The sequence below is a fragment of the Crinia signifera genome, chromosome 2, assembly GCF_055691185.1.
Source record: "Crinia signifera chromosome 2, ASM5569118v1, whole genome shotgun sequence".
In the NCBI taxonomy this organism is placed as follows: domain Eukaryota; kingdom Metazoa; phylum Chordata; class Amphibia; order Anura; family Myobatrachidae; genus Crinia; species Crinia signifera.
In genome coordinates, this window is record NC_139218.1 from 145,409,092 (window position 1) to 145,434,371 (window position 25,280).

The 25,280-nt window shown below is 41.1% G+C and overlaps 1 protein-coding gene across 7 annotated transcripts in view; it reads right to left on the minus strand.

The window, feature by feature from the left end:
* Window positions 1-871: 871 nt before the first annotated feature.
* The window catches only part of LOC146060150 (uncharacterized), a 35,247-nt gene continuing 10,838 nt past the window's right edge, over window positions 872-25,280 (minus strand). For 3 of the 7 annotated variants that reach the window (XM_083173085.1, XM_083173084.1, XM_083173083.1), the window contains 5 exons: window positions 21,182-21,393; window positions 14,523-14,730; window positions 13,069-13,256; window positions 12,392-12,577; window positions 872-1,312 (listed from right to left, as the gene is read on the minus strand). In XM_083173085.1, the coding sequence (XP_083029211.1) occupies window positions 1,252-1,312; window positions 12,392-12,577; window positions 13,069-13,178 (357 nt within the window). In that variant the 5' untranslated portion in view covers window positions 13,179-13,256; window positions 14,523-14,730; window positions 21,182-21,393 and the 3' untranslated portion in view covers window positions 872-1,251. Of the gene's footprint in view, window positions 1,313-12,391; window positions 12,975-13,068; window positions 13,257-14,522; window positions 14,731-21,181; window positions 21,394-25,280 lie in introns of those variants that run through there. The other 4 variants (XR_014470379.1, XR_014470380.1, XR_014470382.1 and 1 more) reach the window with 4 other exon arrangements.

Here is a 25,280-nt window from a genome sequence, read left to right on the forward strand (position 1 = left end):
CATCTTGAGAAATTTGGAGTGAAGATTGAAACCCCAACGGTTGACTCCTTACATTCACCATAGCAGGGGAGTTCCTTACATTGTTTACTATATAAATCATAGTACCAGTGTGTATCCTACTATCTTCTGTTTTATATTGCAATTTTTGAAGGTGGTGACCTTCATTAGTGATAGATGTGGTCAGGCTGCTGTGCTCGAAAGTAACACACCCTACCCATTTTTTGCTGGTTAAATGCCTGCTTGCAGGGTCTCATCCCTGGCTTAATACTGGTGTCCCATTCTCCATTGCTGGTTAAATGCCCACCTACAGTGCTCTCTCCCTTTTATAATTGTAAGAAGGATGCCACCCCCTCTGTGCTCATCCAATGCCCACCTGAAGTGCCCCATCCCTGGCTTAATACTGGCACCCCATCTTAAGCGCTGGCTAAATGCCTCCTTGTAGTGTCTCATCCCTAGTTTACTTTTGGCGACCTGTATCCAGCGCAGGTTAAATGCGCGCTTGCAGTGACCTCTCCCTGTTTTAATTGTTGGGAGGGAGCCGCCACCTCTGGGCTCGTCCAATGCCTGCCTGAAGAGCCCCCATTCAGAGTGGTCTGTGAATCAAACACTGTAGATATCATTGTGAAATCCATGTGATATCAATCCCCAGTTAGTTATTTTTTCACTTGTTTACTTATTCATCAAGGGTTTTTAGGATCTTCTGTACCTGCTGCAGCAGCTTTTGAGCTGCTGTGGTTGGGAAGGTTAGGTGGAACAAGAATTGTATAAGCATAAAACGTTTGACCGTCTGTCGGACAGGCCTTAAGACTAGTCATAAATAAAGAGGCCAAATATAGTGTATCTTTTTCATAATTAAAATTTACTTTCCACATTGAATCACTACCCTAATTCAAACCATGTTATTCTGGGTTGAGCAACTGTGTTTAACCAAAACATGAAAAAAATTACCACAAAAGTGTACACAAAAAGAAAAAAATAATAAACAATCGTTTTATATAAAATGTTAAAACACTTAGATACTGATTGCATTAAATATTTAACTGAATGCCAGTAAAAGGCAATGTAAGAAACCTGGGGTGGAACATGTGCTTAAAATTAAGCAGTGTATTTTTGGTTTTGTTATAATAGATACAACAAAAGCAAAAACAATTTTTTTTTATTTTTAGACTTCCATCTTCAAGAACTTTTCTCCCATGGCACACCATCTCTCTTCGCTCAGGTAAAGTGATTGCTTGTTAGTTGGTCCATAAATCAATCACTCCAGTCACAAGCCAGAAAGAAGGCTGCTAGGTACAGGAATTTCAAGATTCCGCTGGAAAGAAAATAGACATAAAGTATTAATATTTCAAACTATCTGGTATTTATAATTTACAATTAAATCTGTGATGAAGCTAGATGGGTTGGGATCATTTAGTCTACAGCATGATGGTCGACAGTCATTAGGTGGACACCATTAGGTTGACATGGGAAAAGGTCAATACGTCATTAGTTCGACAGTGTCTAGGTCGACATAGGTTTTTTTTACTGTTTTTTGACCCGAATGTCAACACAGTTGACATGAACACCGTTTAAAGTGCACCGCATCCCCTCAAAATGCTTCTGACACGTTGCCTTGTTATGCTTGGCACACTATTTTATTCTCCAATCATGCCCTAGTGGATGGTGGGGCATGAAATACCGCCTGTCGGCACCTCGGCTCAAAAAAACAGTGAAAGACTCCATGTTGACCTTTTGACTGTCAAACTAATCATGTGACCTTCAAATGTAATCTAAAAAGCGCACTGTTAATCGTTTTGTACATAATGCGTTCTACCGTTAAATACAATCTCTTTGGTATAAGTTTCATTTTGGGGTGCCTTTGGGAACCGGAGTAAAAATAAAAATCCTGAAAATTGTAAAAAAAATTATCTCTATCTCTGAAACACTGCCATCTCTTGGCAGTGAGATAACTTACATATCTCTCACACAGAAGCAGCTAGCTTTCAAAGCTTTTGCTTTGAGCAGGCTTACATGCATGTAAGAAAGAAGTCGTAGGGAGCCAAGTCAGGCGAATACGGCGGATGTGGCAATAATTCATAGCGCAATATATGCAAATTGGCCGCAACAATTCCAGATGAGGGAGCTGGTGCATTGTCGTGATGGATAAAAACCTACTAACCTATGAATATATGCAGGACTCCCACAAGCTCACTAAACGGCAGGTTATGGATTTGTTGCATAGCAGGCAGATGTACCAACATTTTCAAGAGCCATCGGTCTCTTTATCAAGGAGCACAGTTTGGGAACAGTTTGATTAAAGAGACCGTTGGGTCTTGAAATGTTGGTACATCTGCCTGCTGTGAGAAAGAAAATATCTATATATCTATTTATCTATACATATATACATATATACATATCTATCTATCTATATACATATCTATATAAATATTTTGAGGTTGCTGAGCAACAGGCTCCGATGCGTGTGACGTCACTAGTGGGCGCACACTTCCGGCAGCGTCTGCGCCGGCAACTTTTCGCGGGTGTACTGGTGCTGGTGGTATATAAGGTAAGAAAGTGCATTATGTTTTTATACCCTGATGACGAAATGAATAAAATTTCGAAACGTTGGTAACTACAGCTGTGTGAACTGTACTTTATATCCGAGAGTGTCGCTGAAGTGGATCTATATTTTGTGACCCCATCCCGGGTTACTTTGAGGGCACCGGAGCCAACTTTATTTCAAATACGTGAGTGCCGATTGGACTGTGTTGTGTATATGCAGTGGGGCTTGTGCAGCTGACCCCTGCTGCTCTATATGGCACCCGATAATTCTAACTGATTATCATCAGGACTATTGCAACCGGTTTTTTTGTCACATTTGGTGGTGTGATCATCCGGCTATGATGGCAACTGGAGGTGTGAGGATGGATGAGATGGCCGATACATTTAATATGGCTAGAACCACACAAGGAAGTTTGCTGTCTTTTTCTGAAAATGAGGCACATGCGATGTTGTTCTCTGATCAAATGGCTGACGAATTGGACACTCAGACACCTGAACAGCTATTTCGTGAGCTGTATAAAATGAAGCAGCGTGAGCTGGATTATTATTACCACGGAGTGACACTCAGTGACTATTTTAAAGAAAAATTAATACCGCGTGGTTTCAGGGTAAAAAATTGCCCGACGATTGGTCGCTACAATAGTATGTTTTGCAAACGATGGATCTCAATATTGAATAAATGTAGCTTCGATTTGATGCTTTTAGTCGTGGAAGAGGCTGGTCGTGAGCTCAAGGTTATAAAAGAAAAAATTGGAGACTTTGAAAAAACTCACCTAGCTACACTTGCTGCAGATGCAGAGGTCAATTGGCCTGATAAATTAAAGGGCCAGCTCGCGACGTACAAGCATAACCTTATCCAGTTTAAGAAAACCAAACTCTCTAAAGTAAAAATGGACTATGATCAAAATCAAGTCTACCAATGGGTCAGTGGTGGTCATAGAGAGTTTGGAGGTCCCAGGAAAAGGTTTTTCCGGTACAAGCAAAATTCTGATATTAACTCCGACTTACAGAGTTCCAGTGAGTCGGATGTGGCCAATAACTCACGATCTTTGTCACAGATCCCTTTAGGGGTGCAAACCCGGCATCAGCTGGGAGGCACCGCCGCCAAAGGACGAGGCGAGGGGGCCAAAATAAGAGGACAAGCCCGCAGGGGGCGTCCCCCCAAATCGGGCAAGAGACAGTAGTCAATTTGTCGACCTATGAACTATCTAAGGTTGAAGAGAGAGTATTGAGCCGTGGTCTTTCTTATGTACCTACTGTGAGATTTAATTCTATGAAGTGGGACGTTGAAAAATATTGTTTGCATCGTAAATTAAAATTGCATGAGCATTATAATAGCAATGATTCTTTTTCTCAGGTACCTGCTGTGTCGACCATTCCATCTGGTGTACGTAGCCTATTACCAAGATCTCAATTTGACCCCATGTCAAATAGCGCTTCAATTAAAACATTCATGCGCATGCTTGACCATGAGGTTAATCTTGACATTGATAAGTTGAAACATGATGTGAGACGTGATAATCTATCTAAATGTGAATTCTCCGCTTTACGTGATTTGTCTAACAATTCTAGTATCATCATCCGTCCCGCTGACAAAGGCGGGGCGGTGGTGATACAGGATATTGATAGTTATAAGAGGGAGATTTATAACCAGCTGTCTGACAGCAATGTCTATGCGAAGTTACCTGGGAATCCTACGAATATATTTTCCAAAGAGTTAAAATCTATTTTGTGTCGACATGTGGCTGAGGGTACGATTGATCGGGAATTGGCCGATGCGTTGTGCCCTCTGAAACCTGTCACCCCTCTTATCTATACGTTACCAAAGATACACAAGAGGTTGGTTGATCCCCCTGGTCGTCCAATTATTGCGGCCAGGGGTTCTCTTTTTCAGCCAACCTCTGTGTATCTTGATTCTTTGTTGCAGCCGTGCGTGGTGGGACACCCTCGGTACCTGTTAGATACTACTACCTTTTTAAAGCGGTTGGAGGAGTGTAAATCTAATCTGCCTGCCAATTGCTTTTTATGTAGTGTCGACGTGTCGTCATTGTATACAATTATCCCCAATGGGGAAGGGATTGATGCGGTCAAGCGTCTGATTGAAGATAATCCTCTGTACTCTGGTCCCAATGTGGAAATTGTATTGGAATTGCTTAGATTGATTTTGACTAAAAATTACTTTATGTATGATGGCAACCATTATCTCCAACTGGCGGGGTGTGCGATGGGGTCCAATGTGGCCCCATCGTACGCCAACGCCTACATGTTTAGCGCAGAGCAAGACATCTTTTTGAATGTACCATCGATTAATAGGTTCATTTATTTTTATGCCAGGTACATCGATGACCTGTTCATTATCTGGTCCGGGGGGAGGGAGGATTTTGAACGGGTCATCGATGAGCACAACAACTCTGGTAGCCCTATTAAATTTACATATAACATCGATGGTTCGATGGTTAATTTTCTTGACGTGCAAGTGGAGTTAAAAGATGGAGTTTTAACTACTTCATTATATAGCAAACCGACAGATAGAAATACAATTCTACACGCTGCCAGCTTCCACCCGAAGGCATTGAAATATGGATTGCCCTATTCGCAATTTGTTAGGGCATGTCGGGTATGCAGTGACTCCACGATTGCAGCTAAGCATATTGATATTATGATTGCTAAATTCCTTGACAGAGGTTATCAGCAGGACCAGCTCCTTTGTGCAAAGGAGAGGGCCTTGAGTATACCCAGGGAAAACCTTCTGGCTGCTAAGGAGATTAAACCGCAGCGGAAGAGATTCCCTTGGGTCAATCACTACAATGATGCTAGTACGGCTATTAATGCCACCACGAAACGATTGTGGCCAGTTGTGAAGACTGATCCCTTGCTGAAGTTGGGCGACACTGACATTATGCCCTGCTACAATAGGGGCAAGAACATCCGCAGTTGGGTGGTTAAAACGGATGTTACAGGTATGGGTGATCTTGCCAACACTGGTTTCTTAAGTTTGCGTCCCGGCTGTTTTAAGTGCATCAATTGTATTACTTGTAGAGCACTTCTGACTGGCACCACGTTTAAACACCCTTCCTCGGGCAGGATATTTCAGATTAGACACCGTGTGACATGTACTACACAGTACATTGTTTATTTAATTATGTGCCCCTGTGGAAAGGGTTACGTGGGGAAAACGGATCGCACTCTGCGTGACAGGATGGCAGGGCATAGATCCTCCATCCGAGCGGCAATCGAGACAGGGCAGAGTGACCAGCCAGTGGCCCGTCACTTTGCCCTGAATCGACATAATCTCGCATCATTGAGATATACTATAATTGACCATATCGCCCCATTGAAACGTGGTGGGGATAGGTCCAAATTGCTTTTACAGCGAGAGGCCACCTGGATCCATAGATTGGGAACTCTGTCCCCAATGGGACTTAATGAACAACGTGGACTTGGGGCATTCTTGTGATAATGAGTTTTACAACTGTTTACTGTATATAGCATTTTAGTACGATGTTCAGGATTGATCAATATCATTTGCATGAAAAACATCGGTCAAATTTTCTTGAGTGATGCATATTTATAATGTTCAATTTAATATATCATGTTGTTGTATCAAATCAGATTATTGTAAACCTTGTGGCCATCAGCACCATTATACTAACCTGTCTATTGCTGGAGCGATTTTTTCTTGATTTTTCGATTTTTTCTTGATTTTTTATTTTTATTTTTTATGTTTTGGTTTTTATTAAATCTCTTTATATGGAGATTTTTCACTTTGATATGGTTATTTCACCCCTGGGTGTTTATTTAATATTGTGCGGATGGTCTCTTGCATACGTGGATTATCCACTATGTCTATATGTTTTTGAGGTTGCTGAGCAACAGGCTCCGATGCGTGTGACGTCACTAGTGGGCGCACACTTCCGGCAGCGTCTGCGCCGGCAACTTTTCGCGGGTGTACTGGTGCTGGTGGTATATAAGGTAAGAAAGTGCATTATGTTTTTATACCCTGATGACGAAATGAATAAAATTTCGAAACGTTGGTAACTACAGCTGTGTGAACTGTACTTTATATCCGAGAGTGCCGCTGAAGTGGATATATATCTCTATCTCTATCTCTCTCTCTATCTCTCTCTCTATCTCTCTCTCTATCTCTCTCTCTATCTCTCTCTCTATCTCTCTCTCTCTATCTCTCTCTCTCTATCTCTCTCTCTATCTCTCTCTCTATCTCTCTCTCTATCTCTCTCTCTATCTCTCTCTCTATCTCTCTCTCTATCTATCTCTCTATCTATCTCTCTATCTATCTCTCTATCTATCTCTCTATCTATCTCTCTATCTATCTCTCTATCTATCTCTCTATATATATATATCTATATATATATCTATATATATATCTATATATATATATCTATATATATATCTATATCTGTATAGTATATATACTATTTTGGTTCTGGAGGACACCCCAGTGGCTGCATGTCTTTTGAGGCAAGTGTGATCCTTTTTTGCTATATAGATAAATATAAATATTTATCTATATATACAATTCATGACAGCTGGCACTTGGAACCATCCATATACGAGTAGGTGCCCTCCACAATGATATATAGAGACGAATTTCCCAAGTAAATGAGAGACAGGAGGCGGCACTCAAAATAGTGAAAGACTTGTATTCAAAACATCATATAGGAAATCACACAAAAAACGTGCAAAACTTCAGCCTAAGCTGTCAACAGTTTCAGAGCCGAAGCCCCTTGACCAGGACAGCTAGTAGCATCACTGTGTCAAAAAAAGTGCAGCGCAGAACACTGTAATCCAAGAGTGGGAATTGTGCTTTGATAACCTTTTGGTTTTTGAAAACATCTACGTTTTGCCACAGGCTCGGGCTCATCAGTGTCAGCCATTTCAGCCTGTACCATGGGTGTCCCCGACCCCCATGGGATGTAAAATAGCATCCCCGTAATCCCCATCTCCATTGTCATCATCTTCATCCCAATTATCATAGTCCTCTCCCATTGTGTTGTCATCTAACAATGGGAGTAATTAGGCAGAAGCAATAGGGAGTTGATTTTTGACAGGTTGACTTGTAGCAGGCAGCAATTTCTGCATAGCCACCGTTGTCTGTGCAAGGGGCTGAACAGTGGTTAGATAAGGTATCTACCCATGGTGGAGGGGCCTGTACAACAGGTGTAAACACAGGAGGCTGAAGGCGATCCACTAAGATACCCAGAAGCTGCTGAAAGGCTCCCCAAGGAGGCTCCTGTACAGCCACCGGGGCAGATGACTGGCCAGGTGGAATAAAGCAATTGACACATAACAATTCCTGGATAACATCCTGATCAGACAGGCCTGCAGCACAACCCTTACAAGATAAGCGTATGGGAGACTGAGTGTGCCTTTATTTAGAAGTCATGTTGAAAACACACAAGAGGAGGGTAATATACACAATAGGTATAGCCTTGATAGTAAAACCTAGAGTGGTAACAGCAGTAGAGATGTGTCGTTCGCGAACGATCCGGTTCTTTTGAACGGATCCATCAAAAGAACGAACGAGCCGCCGATCCCAAAATGGTGATCCGGATCGGTTTCGCTTAGCATTACATACAATACAATGCACATTGCATTGCTTGAGCTCAGCACTGCCCCCTTTGGCAGCTGAGATATTTTCTTCTAATTGGCTGCTTGTGCTGCTGCTGCTGTTGCTGTGTCACGTGCAGATCTAGATTCTTCTGAATCTGGAAGCCCTGAGGGAGGTCTGGTGACTACACATCAACAGCAGACTAAGCAGAGCAGAGGCATTGGCACTGGCAGGCATTTCAAGATTGCTTCACCCGAGTTCACCAGTAGTATCACAGAAAGGTGTGTAGTAGAAGTATGAACACACAGACACACAGACATAAATTAGGCAGTGCACATGTGTTTTTTTTTTTTTACTAGATCTGTGTTTGCTGGGCTGTGTAGTACATTTAACTTTAATTTGGAGGGGGAGGGGGCCTTCTTTTAACTTTCATTTGGGGGGGGAGGGGGGGCTTGGCAATAAGCAAATTTAGTCTCCCTTGGCAACGAGCAAATTAATACCCCTTTTACACAGCTGCAAAACCCCGGGTCTTCAGCGAATCAGACCCCTGTCAGCGGCAGTGTAAATGGGACACGCCGTGTCCCTTTATACGGGACTTCTACCCAGGTCCTGGGAACTGGATTGTTCGTCAGACAAGCGTTGGTCAGACAGTCACTAGGTCGACATGCAGAAAGGTCGACATGGGAAAAGGTTGACATGGGAAAAGGTAGACATGGACGTTAGGATGACATGAGGAAGGTCATAAGGTCGACATGGGGTTTTCGCTGTTTTTTGACCCGAATGTCAACACAGTTGACATGGACACAGTTGGAAGTGAGAATCGGACCCTCGCATCGCTCGCAATGCTTTGGGCACAGTGTCTCACTTCGCTCGCCACACTATTATAATCTCACTCCATGCCCTAGTGGAAGGTAGGGCATGAAATACCGCCTGTCGGCACATGTCGGCTCAAAAAACAGTGAAAATCCCCATGTCGACCTTATGACCTGTCGACCTTCCTCATGTTGACAACAACTTGCACCTTACTTAGAACAAGAAAGTTCTGTAAATGTTACTCAGTCGAGTATGTTCTGAAAAAAAAAGTTTTACATATTTTTACAGTTTATTTTGAATAAAATAAATGATTGTTGAACAAATTATGCTTCATTATTATTAAATTACCCTTTCAAGAATTCACAGCAACTTGAACAGTATTGACGCCAATCAGCTCCTACCTGTCATGTTTCAAACCAAGCCTTTAACTTCACAGGAAGGATCTGATTGGCCAGTGAAAAAAAAAAGCAGACACTATCACTTCACCGAGCTTTAAAATCTTAAACCCCTTAGTGGCACATTTATCAAACCATATTTGCGGCTAAATCCCTGAAAACACACGTTTTCGGGGTTTAGCAGCAAACATTAAGTATCCCCTAAATGTATCATCGGGGAACCGCAGCAGGAATCTCCGATCCCTGCTGCGATCCCCCTTTCAGCGCCGCCGGCCGCATCCCCATAGGTTTCTATGGGGGATGCGAAGCTGCCCGACGTATCAACATCGGGCAGCCCGGCTTCGCACCCCTGGGCTACCGCCATTCTGAGATGGCGATAGCCCATTGTAGTCTATGCCTACACATCGCACTGCCCGGCTCGGATGAGAGGGGTCAGCGGGGGTCTGACCCCCCGGCTTCCAGGTTAGGGCTTCGCAGGGACGGGCTCCTTTCGGAGCCCTGTCCCTGCGCCCTCAAAATTGATAAACTGCCCCAATATAATCAATACCCCAGGACACCACCTCACAAAGGATTATTCCCTGTATTTGTCATTGTACAAGTATATAGGTAGGCATGAGGGAAATGGTTGTATTTAATGGGTGAGTAGACACTTTTATTTTTATATCATAGGGACCCCCTCCTCCCTCCCGAAACTGGCAATGAAAAGGGGTCTTCAAGAGGGAGGCCTGATTTGTACAGTGAGCCACAGAATGTCAGACCCCACCTCCCCCTACTGCCGTATCCGGCGGCATGTATGCCTGAAATGCTGAGGGCCTATTGGGGAGATATTCAAGGGGAGGGGCTACAGGCTAATTGTAGTAGTAGTAGTAGTACAGAGACCGGTAGGGACCCTGAGATATATAAGGGGGCAAACCCGACGTATTCAATATTCAATTATCTACTGTGTTTACCACGCAGGGCTATTCAATTATTAGTCAATTTCCCCTGTGTGTAAAACCATAGATTCTACGGGCTAATACTGTGGAGAACAATCTATGTTAAGTGCACCACCTAGGTCAGGGTTAGAGAACCTTTGGCCCCAGCTGTTGTTGGACTACACATCCCAGCATTCCCTGCAACAGTGTTATCATGGCCAAATAGCAAATTGTAGCAGGGCATGCTGGGATGTGTAGTCCAACAACAGCTGGAGGGCCAAAGGTTCCCCATCTCTGACCTACGACTTTGCTCTGTTTCTGGACTTCCCTCTTAACGAATGATTGCTATTACCTGTTCTAAACAGGTAAATGGGCAAGAAAGGTGTTTCCACACAGGTAATAACAATCAAACATGAAGAGGGAAGTCCAGAAACAGAGCATTGTGTCCCTCCTGGAAAGGGTCATGTTGGGAGGTATGGTACACTAACTCAAACCATAAATAACTGTCTTTTTTACACAAACTGATCCGCAGAGCCGCCCAAAGGATCTAGATCTTTTCAGTGACCGACCCGGGTCGAGTCGGGACCGCAAAAAGAGCCGTTTTGCCCATCTCTAAACAGCAGTATGTGACCTGTGAGGATAAAACCTGACTCTTCTGCCTCAAATAATATGAGAAACGTAAGGGACAGCTATAAACAGGTACAGAAAGAAAAACGGACTAGCACTTAGTCACACACAATACCGCTTAAAGTATTTTAGCTGAGGCAAATATTTGCCAATGTACCACCATCAACCACTTCTATGGAAACTAGTGGTATGTGAATGCCTGTAAAAGCATTACAGCTATGGATGGTTTTTACAGGGGAGACACTACTCGCAAGTCCAGGAGACTGAGCTGCGTTGCTGAAGATAGTTGCCTGTCTCTGAGGGAGCAGGGAAAGCAGCTTTCAGTGCCGTAAAACTGCAGGAGATTGGCGCCCAAAGCTAGGAGAGGTGCTGCAGGCTGGCACCGCCTCCACTGTACTGGACTTCCCCCACATGTGCTAGTGAGCCCCAATAAAAATGGATGTATACATCCAGCCTGCGCCCGGATGGTCTAGTGGAGTCCCTGCCACAAGCAGCAGTGTCCACCACAGCTGCTGCAGCCCGCCTCCCAGCATGACCGCAATTTGAGTGCTCAGAGAGCCTTACCTACCCATGTCCCCAGCCATGCTGTCTGAGGTTTCTGGTGTCCGCCGGTTTCCTCCTCTGCCGAAGTACCCCTTGACTAGGGTCGTGGGGGAGTTTCAGTGCCGACAGGGGTGATGGAGCTGCTGCGCTGTCGTCAGTAAGACTGGTAGCGCAGGCAGCCCAGCAGCGTTAATGCTGCAATGAAACAAGAAGGTCTGTGTAAAAAAAGCTTCTTTGGGATTGCCTCAGGCAATCCCTGCTGAATAAAAGGTGCTCCAGCTTCCTGCTGGCACCAACAAAAAACTGAGCAGCATGGAAGCAGGGTTATAGGGAAGAGGAGCTGTGCATCCTGGGAAATCTCACCGTGAGTACAAAGCAAGAGTTGTACCATTACAGTCTTAGAAACAGGTACACAGGCAGTATCTAAAAGACACCTTATAAGGGGAATATTATGGTACAAAGGATTACGCTGAACGTTCGGTTTTAATATGCATGAAATTCACTTTGTCTCATTCATGTGTATTAATATATTTAGCAGCTTAAAAAAAACTCATTAAGTGTTACATTTTATTGTGATTGTTCTTTTATTTATGGTGCACCACACCAAGACAATTATTTTCTTTAATTCAGGTATGAAATCATACACCTTAGCAAAATATATGTAACGAAGATCTCTGAATGACCCTCTATTATGTTGGTTTATCAAATCTTATTACTAATGCCCTTTGGTGTGCTGGGGGTTAAATCTCCCTCCTTTGCAACACCTGGGGGGCATTACTAGTTTGATTGAGCAGCTCTCACCACTGTTTTTATATGGAATCATACAGCATAATATAATGCTCTGATTGTTATGGGGAGGCAGAAATCTGGTTTACCCCAGAATTCCAAATTATTAGGCTTTTAAATAAAAGCAAATTAAGAAAAAAAATAATGTATATTTATGGCGAAAAACAGAATCTAGATACGTAAAATGTAGAAAGCATATTTACTGGTGTTTTGAAGTCCAATAACATCTTTCATCAGCTTCATAGACTCTATAGTCTGCAGCAATGTACCCAATGCCTATTTGTAATGTCCATCGCAAAGCCATCTGGAATATCTTCAGTGTGTGTAGACACTGCCATCCTCTTGCAACTTTGCCAGTGGATAAAGTAAGCCATTTTCTTTCAAGTACCCTAAAAAATTCAAATATTTAAGAGAGTAGCTGCCCTAGTGAGAAGAGGAAAGTTTTATATGGTTTAGAGAGTGTACTAGTACTGAAAATCTTAATAGATTGGCACACCACAATTTATAAAGGACACAAGGAGAGCACCATACCACACAGAGAAACACATTACTTTTAGAGAAAAATAAAGAAAAAATTAGGATTTTAAAGGGAGGCAAGCAGTGAAATGAAGTCTAGATAATAATCAGACAGCATAACGCCATGGCGCCAAAAAGCACAGCATGATTGCCTACTGATTGCTGAAAGGATGGTGAAAATTGGTAAAGCCAAGCACATTAAACTATCCGGATATTGCGGAAAAGAAAGCTGGATGTGGAACAACCAACCATAGTTTGAGAGATTACATTCTGAAATACAAACAAGATTTGAAATTAAACCAAGCTGTAAATGGGACAGATTAAGATATGAAAGGAAGATGGTTATGTGAAGTGGTATATTTACCTGTGCATTGCAGTAAACTTTTTGTACAGCATCAGAAAATTAATCATCTGCAGCTCTGAATCCTTAAACACACTTGTAATGTCCACCACCATGACATCCATGATATCCATAGAGATTTAAAACGTTGGCTCTCTTGCAGCAATTGCCAATAGATGAAGCAAACCATTTTCTTTCAGGCACCCAAAACCCTAAAATATACAATACAGTAGTAGTAAGTAAGAAGAGCTAACAATAATAAAATCTAACCATAAAATGGTACTTGTGTATTATCACGGCGCCCAAGTTTCCTACGTACGGCACCGAAGGAAAATCGCATTGGCCATTTTAAGCGATTTTTTAATGTCATTTATTTAATGCTCTGTATGACCCAGGGGATCGCATCGCAGCTCCCGCAAAATCGCATGCAATTTTATAGGGTGTACGATGCCATGACATTACCTATATCATAATATCATTGTATGACATACAATGTTTTACGTACCCTCTCACTATGCACACCACCCCGAAGCGTGGCGAGCGGCGGCGGAATGCGTCCTCTGACGTTTTCATTCTCCCACTATCCACATCAGCGTTGAGTTGATTTTATATAGTGTGGCGAGCGCAGCGAGCCACCGTGCTCGAAGCATGGCGAGCGCATGCGGGTTACTTTACATGTATTCCGCTGCACTTCCCACGCTTCGGGCTTGGTGGCTAGCTGCACTATATAGAATAAACTCCACGTTGACGTGGATAGTGGGGGTATGAAAAGGTTGGAGTGGGGGCCTAATACATCATTGTATGTCATACAATGATATTACGGTATAGATAATGTAATGGCATTGTACACCCTATAAAATTGCATGCAATGCGATTTTGCGGGAGGTGCGGTGCGATTGCCCGGGGCTGAGAGAGCAGTGAATAAATTAAATCGGAAAATCGCATCGCACAGCCCTTAAAATGGTTCCTGCGATGCGATTTTCCTACGCAAAATAGCCCACTAAGCAAATTGTTTAGTGGGCACCGTGATAATACACAAGTAGCCATAAAATTGCATGTAAAATTGGAAAACCCCTTAAAGGATGTCAACATACAGAACTGAATAAACAGTGGTTCTAATCTTGAAGACCAAGAATGGGAACCTCTTATTATAGTTTATTATGGAAAAGCGGGTACATTACAATACTGCGAACTCTAGAAAGGTAGCTTACAGCACATCACTACATATCATGATGCCATACTTCTGGTTTTTTTACTGTAATATTCATAGAAAACTTTGTATATTAAGTACAACTAAGCTAGACATAGGTCTGAAACTGTCAGGAAGGTAGCTTAGAGCGTAGCATCACAAAGCAGGATGCCATACTTCTGGTTTTATGATCCAAATAGTCATAGAAACCTTTGCATATTAAGTACATACAAGCAGGATATTTAATATGAAAACCTAGTTATGTGAACTTAATACAGGATATATTTACCTGTGCATTCAAACCCATAACTTATTGTCTGGCAGCTTCAGGGACTCATTAGGCAACACTGTCTCCTGGTGCCTGCTTCTAATGTCCACAAGAGCTGTCCATAACATTCAGTGTTTGAAGGCATCGGCTTCCCTTTGCAACATTTCCAATGGATGAAGCGCTCAATTTTCTTTCAGGTAACCCAATATAACAATATGCAATAGCATAGCTGTGAGAAGTGGAAAAGAAACATTCAATCTCAAAACAAATGTAAAACTACAAATTGTAAATAAATGGCACAACTCTACAGGAAGTCTACGCATTATGTAAGGCAACGTTCAAAACTGGGTCCACTGAAAACTTGGACCATTAGGCAGATTGGGAATGCTTTATTAGGATAGGATATTAGGATATTTTAAGTAAAAGCAAGCTGGATATGGGAGTGGAAACTTCAGGTAGGCACCAAAATGCACAATGAAATGTAAAACTATTAGGATTTTCAATTAAAGCAAGCTGCTGCTAAGAATAAAATGTTAGGATAGGTACCGTTAAGAGGGGCACAGCATAATGCTCTACTGATTGTTGTGGGGTGGCAGAAATCTGGTTTAACACAGAATTTCAAAATATTAGGGAATTAAATAAAGGGTAGATGAAAATGAGGTGGAACGTAGGAACAGGATCATACAGCAAAACATAATGCTCTACTGATGATTGTGGGGAGGCGGAAATCTGGTTTAACCCAGAATTTCAAATGATTAGGAATTTTAATAAAGGATAGATGAAAATGAGGTGGAACTTTAGGAATGGGATCATACAGCAAAACATAATGCTCTACTGATGGTTGTAGTGGGGAAAGAAATCTGGTTTAACCCAGAATTTCAAAATATTAGGGTTTTAAATAAAGGAAAGATGAAAATGAGGTGGAACGTTAGGAATGGGATCATGCAGCAAAACATAATGCTCTACTGATAGTCATGGGAAGGCGGAAACCTGGTTTAACCCAGAATTTCAACATATTAAGGATTTAAATAAAGGATAGATGAAAATGAGGTGGAACGTTAGGAATGGAACCATAACAGCATAATGCAATGTCGCACGGCACCATACGACACAACATAATAATGCTTTACTGATGGTTGTGGGGAGGCAGAAATCTGGTTTAACCCAGAATTTCAAATTATTAGGGATTTTAATAAAAGGATAGTTGAAAATGAGGTGGAACTTTAGGAATGGGAACCATAAGGCATAATGCAATGTCGCACGGCACCGTACGACAAAACATAATGCTCTACTGATGGTTGTGGGGAGGCATAAATCTGGTTTAACCCAGAATTTCAAATGATTAGGGATTTTAATAAAAAGATAGTTGAAAATGAGGTCGAACTTTAGGAATGGGAACCATAAGGCATAATGCAATGTAGCACGGCACCGTACGACACAACATAATGCTCTACTGATGGTTGTGGGGAGGGAGAAACCTGGTTTAACCCAGAATTTCAAAATATTAGGGAATTAAATAAAGGGTCGATGAAAAGGAGGTGGAACATAGGAACAGGATCATACAGCAAAACATAATGCTCTACTGATGATTGTGGGGAGGCGGAAATCTGGTTTAACCCAGAATTTCATATGATTAGGGATTTCAATAAAGGATAGATGAAAATGAGGTGGAACTTTAGGAATGGGATCATACAGCAAAACAATACTCTACTGATGGTTGTGGTGGGGAAAGAAATCTGGTTTAACCCAGAATTTCAAAATATTAGGGTTTTAAATGAAGGATAGATGAAAATGAGGAGGAACGTTAGGAATGAGAACCATACAGCATAATGCAATGTCGCACGGCACTATACGACACAACATAATGCTCTACTGATGGTTGTGTGAGGCGGAAACCTGGTTTAACCCAGAATTTCAAAATAGTAGGGCTTTAAATAAAGGATAGATAAAAATGAGGTGGAACGTTAGGAATGGAAACCATACAGCATAATGCAATGTCGCACGGCACCATACGACACAACATAATGCTCTACTGATGGTTGTGGGGAGGCGGAAACCTGGTTTAACCCAGAATTTCAAATGATTAGGGATTTTAATAAAGGATAGATGAAAATGAGGTGGAACCCAGATTTTCAAAATATGGGGGAATTAAATAAAGGGTATATGAAAATTAGGTGGAACTTAGTAACAGGATCATACAGCAAAACATAATGCTCTACTGATGGTCGTGGGGAGGCAGAAATCTGGTTTAACCCAGAATTTCAAATGATTAGGGATTTTAATAAAAGGATAGATGAAAATGAGGTGGAACGTTAGGAATGGGAACCATACAGCATAATGCAATGTGGCACGGCACCATATGGCACACCATAATGCTCTACTGATGGTTGTGGGGAGGCTGAAATCTGGTTTAACCCAGAATTTCACATGATTAGGGATTTTAATAATAGGATAGATGAAAATGAGGTGGAACTTTAGGAATGGGATCATACAGCAAAACATAATGCTCTACTGATGGTTGTGGGGAGGCGGAAATCTGGTTTAATCCAGAATTTCGAATGATTAGGGATTTTAATAAAGGATAGATGAAAATGAGGTGGAACTTCAGGAATGGGATCATACAGTAAAACAATGCTCTACTGATGGTTGTGGGGAGGGAGAAATCTGGTTTAACCCAGAATTTCTAAATATTAGGATTTTAAATAAAGGATAGATGAAAATGAGGTGGAACATTAGGAATGGGATCATGCAGCAAAACATAATGCTCTACTGATAGTCATGGGGAGGCGGAAACCTGGGTTAACCCAGAATTTCAAATGATTAGGGATTTTAATAAAGGGTAGATGAAAATGGGGTGGAACGTTAGGAATGGAACCATACAGCATAATGCAATGTCGCAAGGCACCATACGACACAACATAATGCTCTACTGATGGTTGTGGGGAGGTAAAAACCTGGTTTAACCCAGAATTTCAAAATATTAGGGTTTTAAATAAAGAATAGATAAAAATGAGGTGGAACGTTATGAAGGGAATCATGCAGCAAAACATAATGCTCTACTGATAGTCATGGGGAGGCGGAAACCTGGTTTAACCCAGAATTTCAAAATAGTAGGGTTTTAAATAAAATATAGATGAAAATGAGGTGGAACGTTAGGAATGGGAACCATACAGCATAATGCAATGTCGCACGGCACCATACGACACAACATAATGCTCTACTGATGGTTGTGGGGAGGCGGAAACCTGGTTTAACCCAGAATTTCAAAATAGTAGGGTTTAAATAAAATATAGATGAAATTGAGGTGGAATGTTAGGAATGGGATCATGCAGCAAAACATAATGCTCTACTGATGGTCGTGGGGAGGCAGAAATCTGGTTTAACCCAGAATTTCAAATTATTAAGGATTTAAATAAGGGATAGATGAAAATGAGGTGGAACGTTAGGAATGGGATCATACAGCAAAACATAATGCTCTACTGATAGTCATGGGGTGGCGGAAGCCTGGTTTAACCCAGAATTTCAAATGATTAAGGATTTAAATAAAGGATAGATGAAAATGAGGTGGAACGTTAGGAATGGGAACCATACAGCATAATGCAATGTCGCACCGCAACGTTTGGCACACCATAATACTCTACTGATGGTTGTGGGGAGGCGGAAACCTGGTTTAACCCAGAATTTCAAATGATTAGGGATTTTAATAACAGGATAGATGAAAATGAGGTGGAACTTAGGAGCAGGATCATACAGCAAAACATAATGCTCTACTGATGGTTGTGGGGAGGCGGAAATCTGGTTTAACCCAGAATTTCAAAATAGTAGGGAATTTAATAAAGGATAGATGAAAATGAGGTGGAACTTTAGGAATGGGATCATACAGCAAAACATAATGCTCTACTGATGCTTGTAGGGAGGCGGAAATCTGGTTTAACCCAGAATTTCAAATGATTAGGGATTTTAAAAAAAGGGTAGATGAAAATGAGGTGGAACATTATGAATGGAACCATACAGCATAATGCAATGTCGCACGGCACCATACGACACAACATAATGCTCTACTGATGGTTGTGGGGAGGTAGAAATCTGGTTTAACCCAGAATTTCAAATTATTAGGGATTTTAATAAAGGATAGATGAAAATGGTGTGGAACTTTAGGAATGGGATCATACAGCAAAACATAAAGCTCAAGTGATTGTTGTGGGGAGGGAGAAACCTGGTTTAACCCAGAATTTCAAAATATTAGGGTTTTAAATAAAGAATAAATAAAAATGAGGTGGAACGTTAGGAATGGGATCATGCAGCAAAACATAATGCTCTACTGATAGTCATGGGGAGGCGGAAACCTGGTTTAACCCAGAATTTTAAAATAGTAGGGTTTTAAAATAAAATATAGATGAAAATGAGGTGGAACGTTAGGAATGGGAACCATACAGCATAATGCAATTTTGCACGGCACCATACGACACAACATAATGCTCTACTGATGGTTGTGGGGAGGCGGAAACCTGGTTTAACCAAGAATTTCAAAATAGTAGGGTTTTAAATAAAGGATAGATGAAAATGAGGTGGAACGTTAGGAATGGGAACCATACAGCATAATGCAATGTCGCACGGCAACGTTTGGCACACCATAATGCTCTACTGATGGTTGTGGGGAGGCAGAAACCTGGTTTAACCCAGAATTTCAAATGATTAGGGATTTTAATAACAGGATAGATGAAAATGAGGTGGAACTTAGGAGCAGGATCCTACAGCAAAACATAATGCTCTACTGATGGTTGTGGGGAGGCGGAAATCTGGTTTAACCCAGAATTTCAAAATAGTAGGGTTTTAAATAAAATATAGATGAAACTGAGGTGGAACGTTAGGAATGGGAACCATACAGCATAATCCAATGTCGCACGGCACCATACGACACAACATAATGCTCTACTGATGGTTGTGGGGAGGCGGAAATCTGGTTTAACCCAGAATTTCAAATGATTAGGGATTTTAATAAAGGATAGATGAAAATTATGTGGAACTTTAGGAATGGGATAATACAGTAAACAATGCTCTACTGATGGTTGTGGGGAGGGAGAAATCTGGTTTAACCCAAAATTTCAAAATATTAGGGTTTTAAATAAAGGATAGATAAAAATGAGGTGGAACTTAGGAGCAGGATCATACAGCAAAACATAATGCTCTACTGATGGTTGTGGGGAGGCGGAAATCTGGTTTAACCCAGAATTTCAAAATAGTAGGGTTTTAAATAAAATATAGATGAAATTGAGGTGGAACGTTAGGAATGGGAACCATACAGCATAATGCAATGTTGCACGGCACCATACGACACACCATAATGCTCTACTGATGGTTGTGGGGAGGCGGAAACCTGGTTTAACCCAGAATTTCAAATGATTAGGGATTTTAATAACAGGATAGATGAAAATGAGGTGGAACTTTAGAAATGGGATCATACAGCAAAACATAATGCTCTACTGATGCTTGTGGGGAGGCGGAAATCTGGTTTAACCCAGAATTTCAAAATATTAGGGTTTTAAATAAAGGATAGATGAAAATGAGGTGGAACGTTAGGAATGGGATCATCCAGCAAAACATAATGCTCTACTGATAGTCATGGGGAGGCGGAAACCTGGTTTAACCCAGAATTTCAAATGATTAGGGATTTTAATAAAAGGATAGATGAAAATGAGGTGGAACGTTAGGAATGGGAACCATACAACATAATGCAATGTCGCACGGCACCATACGACACAACATAATGCTCTACTGATGGTTGTGGGGAGGCGGAAATCTGGTTTAACCCAGAATTTCAAATGATTAGGGATTTTAATAAAGGATAGATGAAAATTATGTGGAACTTTAGGAATGGGATAATACAGTAAACAATGCTCTACTGATGGTTGTGGGGAGGGAGAAATCTGGTTTAACCCAGAATTTCAAAATATTAGGGTTTTAAATAAAGGATAGATGAAAATGAGGTGGAACTTAGGAGCAGGATCATACAGCAAAACATAATGCTCTACTGATGGTTGTGGGGAGGCGGAAATCTGGTTTAACCCAGAATTTCAAAATAGTAGGGTTTTAAATAAAATATAGATGAAATTGAGGTGGAACGTTAGGAATGGGAACCATACAGCATAATGCAATGTCGCACGGCACCATACGACACACCATAATGCTCTACTGATGGTTGTGGGGAGGGGGAAACCTGGTTTAACCCAGAATTTCAAATGATTAGGGATTTTAATAACAGGATAGATGAAAATGAGGTGGAACTTTAGGAATGGGATCATGCAGCAAAACATAATGCTCTACTGATGGTTGTGGGGAGGCGGAAATCTGGTTTAACCCAGAATTTCAAATGATTAGGGATTTTAATAAAGGATAGATGAAAATTATGTGGAACTTTAGGAATGGGATCATACAGTAAAACAATGCTCTACCGATGGTTGTGGGGAGGGAGAAATCTGGTTTAACCCAGAATTTCAAAATATTAGGGTTTTAAATAAAGGATAGATGAAAATGAGGTGGAACGTTAGGAATGGGATCATACAGCAAAACATAATGCTCTACTGATAGTCATGGGGAGGCGGAAACCTGGTTTAACCCAGAATTTCAAAATATTAGGGATTTAAATGACAGGAAATGAAAAAAAAAAAAAGGATATTTACCTGTGTATTGAAGTCCATAAACATCTCTTCCATCAGCTTCAGAGTCTTAATTGTCTGCAGCAATGTACCCCAATGCCTGTTCAATATCCACCACAAAGCCATCTACAATATCTTCAGGGTTGGTATACATTGCCATCCTCTTGGACCTTTGCCAGTGGATAAAGACATTTTCTTTCAGGTACCCAAAAACGAAAAAAATTCAATAGTAGCTGCTGTAGTGAGATGAGGAGAGAAGAATTATAAGGATTAGAGAGTTTACTAGTACTGAAAATCTCGATTGGCAAACCACCATGTCTAAAGGACACCAGGAGAGCACCATACAGGGAAACAATACAGCACACCGCATACTTTTAGCAAGGAAAAAAAACAAACAATTAAGATTATAAAGCAGTGAAACTAAGGGGGGTATTCAATGTTGGGTCACGGCTGTCAAGCTGACCCGTTCTCTGTCTGTTTGACCGAGAATTTGCATGCGTAATTTAATGCCCCGCCTGCAGCGATATGAGAAGGGGGCGTGTCCGCGAGAATCAGCCGGGGTCTCGTCTTCCTGGCCATCCTCGGCAGAACGAGCCTGACTACTTGTTAAGACTGGCTCGTTCTGCCGGGAAAGATCCCCTGATCAATGCTGTCGGGGGAAGATCCCCTGTTCTGAAAATAGATTACTGATAATAGATGCTAATAATAGATTACACCAAAAATAAGAAACTATTTGCATAATAAATATTAGCTGATAACAGGACCAAAACTGCCAGAGAGACAGCTTACAGTATTACACCACAATGCATGATGTCATACTTTTGGTTTTATGACCAAAATAATCATACAACCCTTTGGATATTAAGCAAAAACCGAGCTGGACATAGGACTGAAACCACCAAGGAGGCAGCTTAAAGCATAACACCATAATGCACGATGTCATACTTTTGGCTCCATGATCAAAATAATCATACAACCCTTTGGATATTAAGCAAAACCTAGCTGGACATAGGACTGAAACCACTAGGACAATACAGCACAATGCTGCACCTTACGGCACTGCATGATGCCATATTGATGGTTTTTAGGGACACTGAAAATAGTTTGTATTCCTGGGTGTTATCCACTAGGAGATCAACGGAAACGCAACAGGATCTGGGACCAACATCATCAGTAAAGCACAAAACTGCATAATGCCAAGTCGTAGGTGCCGTACGCCAAAGCATCACACAGTATGCAGCTATACCAATGGAATTAGCGATGATGATAATAGATTACACCCAAAATTAGAAGCTATTTGCATATTAAATAATAGCTGATAACAGGACCCAAACTGCCAGAGACAGCTTACAGTATTACACCATAATGCATGATGTCATACTTTTGGTTTTATGATCAAAATAATCATACAACCCTTGGATATTAAGCAAAACCGAGCTGGACATAGGACTGAAACCACCAAGGAGGCATCTTTAAAGAATAACACCATAATGCATGATGTCATACTTTTGGTTCCATGATCAAAATAATCATACAACCCTTTGGATATTCTGAAAAACCGAGCTGGACATAGGACTGAAACCACCAAGGAGGCAGCTTAAAGCATAACACCATAATACTTGTCATACGTTTGGTTCCATGATCAAAATAATCATACAACCCTTTGGATAGTAAGCAAAACATAGCTGGACATGGGACTGAAATCGCCAAGGAGGCAGCTTTAAAGAATAACACCATAATGTATGAGGTCATACTTTTGGTTCCATGATCAAAATAATCATACAACCCTTTGGATATTAAGCAAAACCTAGCTGGACATAGGACTGAAACCACTAGGACAATACAGCACAATGCTGCACCTTACGGCACTGCATGATGCCATATTGATGGTTTTTAGGGACACTGAAAATAGTTTGTATTGCTGGGTGTTATCCATTAGGAGATCAACGGAAACGCAACAGGATCTGGGACCAACATCATCAGTAAAGCACAAAACTGCATAATGCCAAGTCGTAGGTGCCGTACGCCAAAGCATCACACAGTACGCAGCTATACCAATGGAATTAGCGATGCTGATAATAGATTACACCCAAAATTAGAAACTATTTGCATATTAAATAATAGCTGATAACAGGACCCAAACTGCCAGAGAGACAGCTTACAGTATTACACCATAATGCATGATGTCATACTTTTGGTTTTATGATCAAAATAATCATACAACCCTTGGATATTAAGCAAAACCGAGCTGGACATAGGACTGAAACCACCAAGGAGGCAGCTTTAAAGAATAACACCATAATGCATGATGTCATACTTTTGGTTCCATGATCAAAATAATCATACAACCCTTTGGATATTCTGAAAAACCGAGCTGGACATAGGACTGAAACCACCAAGGAGGCAGCTTAAAGCATAACACCATAATACTTGTCATACGTTTGGTTCCATGATCAAAATAATCATACAACCCTTTGGATAGTAAGCAAAACATAGCTGGACATGGGACTGAAATCGCCAAGGAGGCAGCTTTAAAGAATAACACCATAATGTATGAGGTCATACTTTTGGTTCCATGATCAAAATAATCATACAACCCTTTGGATATTAAGCAAAACCTAGCTGGACATAGGACTGAAACCACTAGGACAATACAGCACAATGCTGCACCTTACGGCACTGCATGATGCCATATTGATGGTTTTTAGGGACACTGAAAATAGTTTGTATTGCTGGGTGTTATCCATTAGGAGATCAACGGAAACGCAACAGGATCTGGGACCAACATCATCAGTAAAGCACAAAACTGCATAATGCCAAGTCGTAGGTGCCGTACGCCAAAGCATCACACAGTAACGCAGCTATACCAATGGAATTAGCGATGCTGATAATAGATTACACCCAAAATTAGAAACTATTTGCATATTAAATAATAGCTGATAACAAGACCCAAACTGCCAGAGAGACAGCTTACAGTATTACACCATAATGCATGATGTCATACTTTTGGTTTTATGATCAAAATAATCATACAACCCTTGGATATTAAGCAAAACCGAGCTGGACATAGGACTGAAACCACCAAGGAGGCAGCTTTAAAGAATAACACCATAATGCATGATGTCATACTTTTGGTTCCATGATCAAAATAATCATACAACCCTTTGGATACTCTGAAAAGCCGAGCTGGACATGGGACTGAAACCAACAAGGAGGCAGCTTAAAGCATAACACCATAATGCATGATGTCATACTTTTGGTTCCATGACCAAAATAATCATACAACCCTTTGGATATTAAGCAAAACCGAGCTGGACATAGGACTGAAACCACCAAGGAGGCAGCTTAAAGCATAACACCATAATACTTGTCATACTTTTGGTTCCATGATCAAAATAATCATACAACCCTTTGGATATTAAGCAAAACCTAGCTGGACATAGGACTGAAACCATTAGGACAATACAGCACAATACAGCACAATGCTGCACTGCATGATGCCATATTGATGGTTTTTAGGGACACTGAAAATAGTTTGTATTGCTGGGTGTTATCCATTAGGAGATCAACGGAAACGCAACAGGATCTGGGACCAACATCATCAGTAAAGCACAAAACTGCATAATGCCAAGTCGTAGGTGCCGTACGCCAAAGCATCACACAGTACGCAGCTATACCAATGGAATTAGCGATGCTGATAATAGATTGCACCCAAAATTAGAAACTATTTGCATATTAAATAATAGCTGATAACAGGACCCAAACTGCCAGAGAGACAGCTTACAGTATTACACCATAATGCATGATGTCATACTTTTGGTTTTATGATCAAAATAATCATACAACCCTTGGATATTAAGCAAAACCTAGCTGGACATAGGACTGAAACCACCAAGGAGGCAGCTTTAAAGAATAACACTATAATGCATGATGTCATACTTTTGGTTTTATGATCAAAATAATCATACAACCCTTGGATATTAAGCAAAACCGAGCTGGACATAGGACTGAAACCACCAAGGAGGCAGCTTTAAAGAATAACACCATAATGCATGATGTCATACTTTTGGTTCCATGATCAAAATAATCATACAACCCTTTGGATATTCTGAAAAACCGAGCT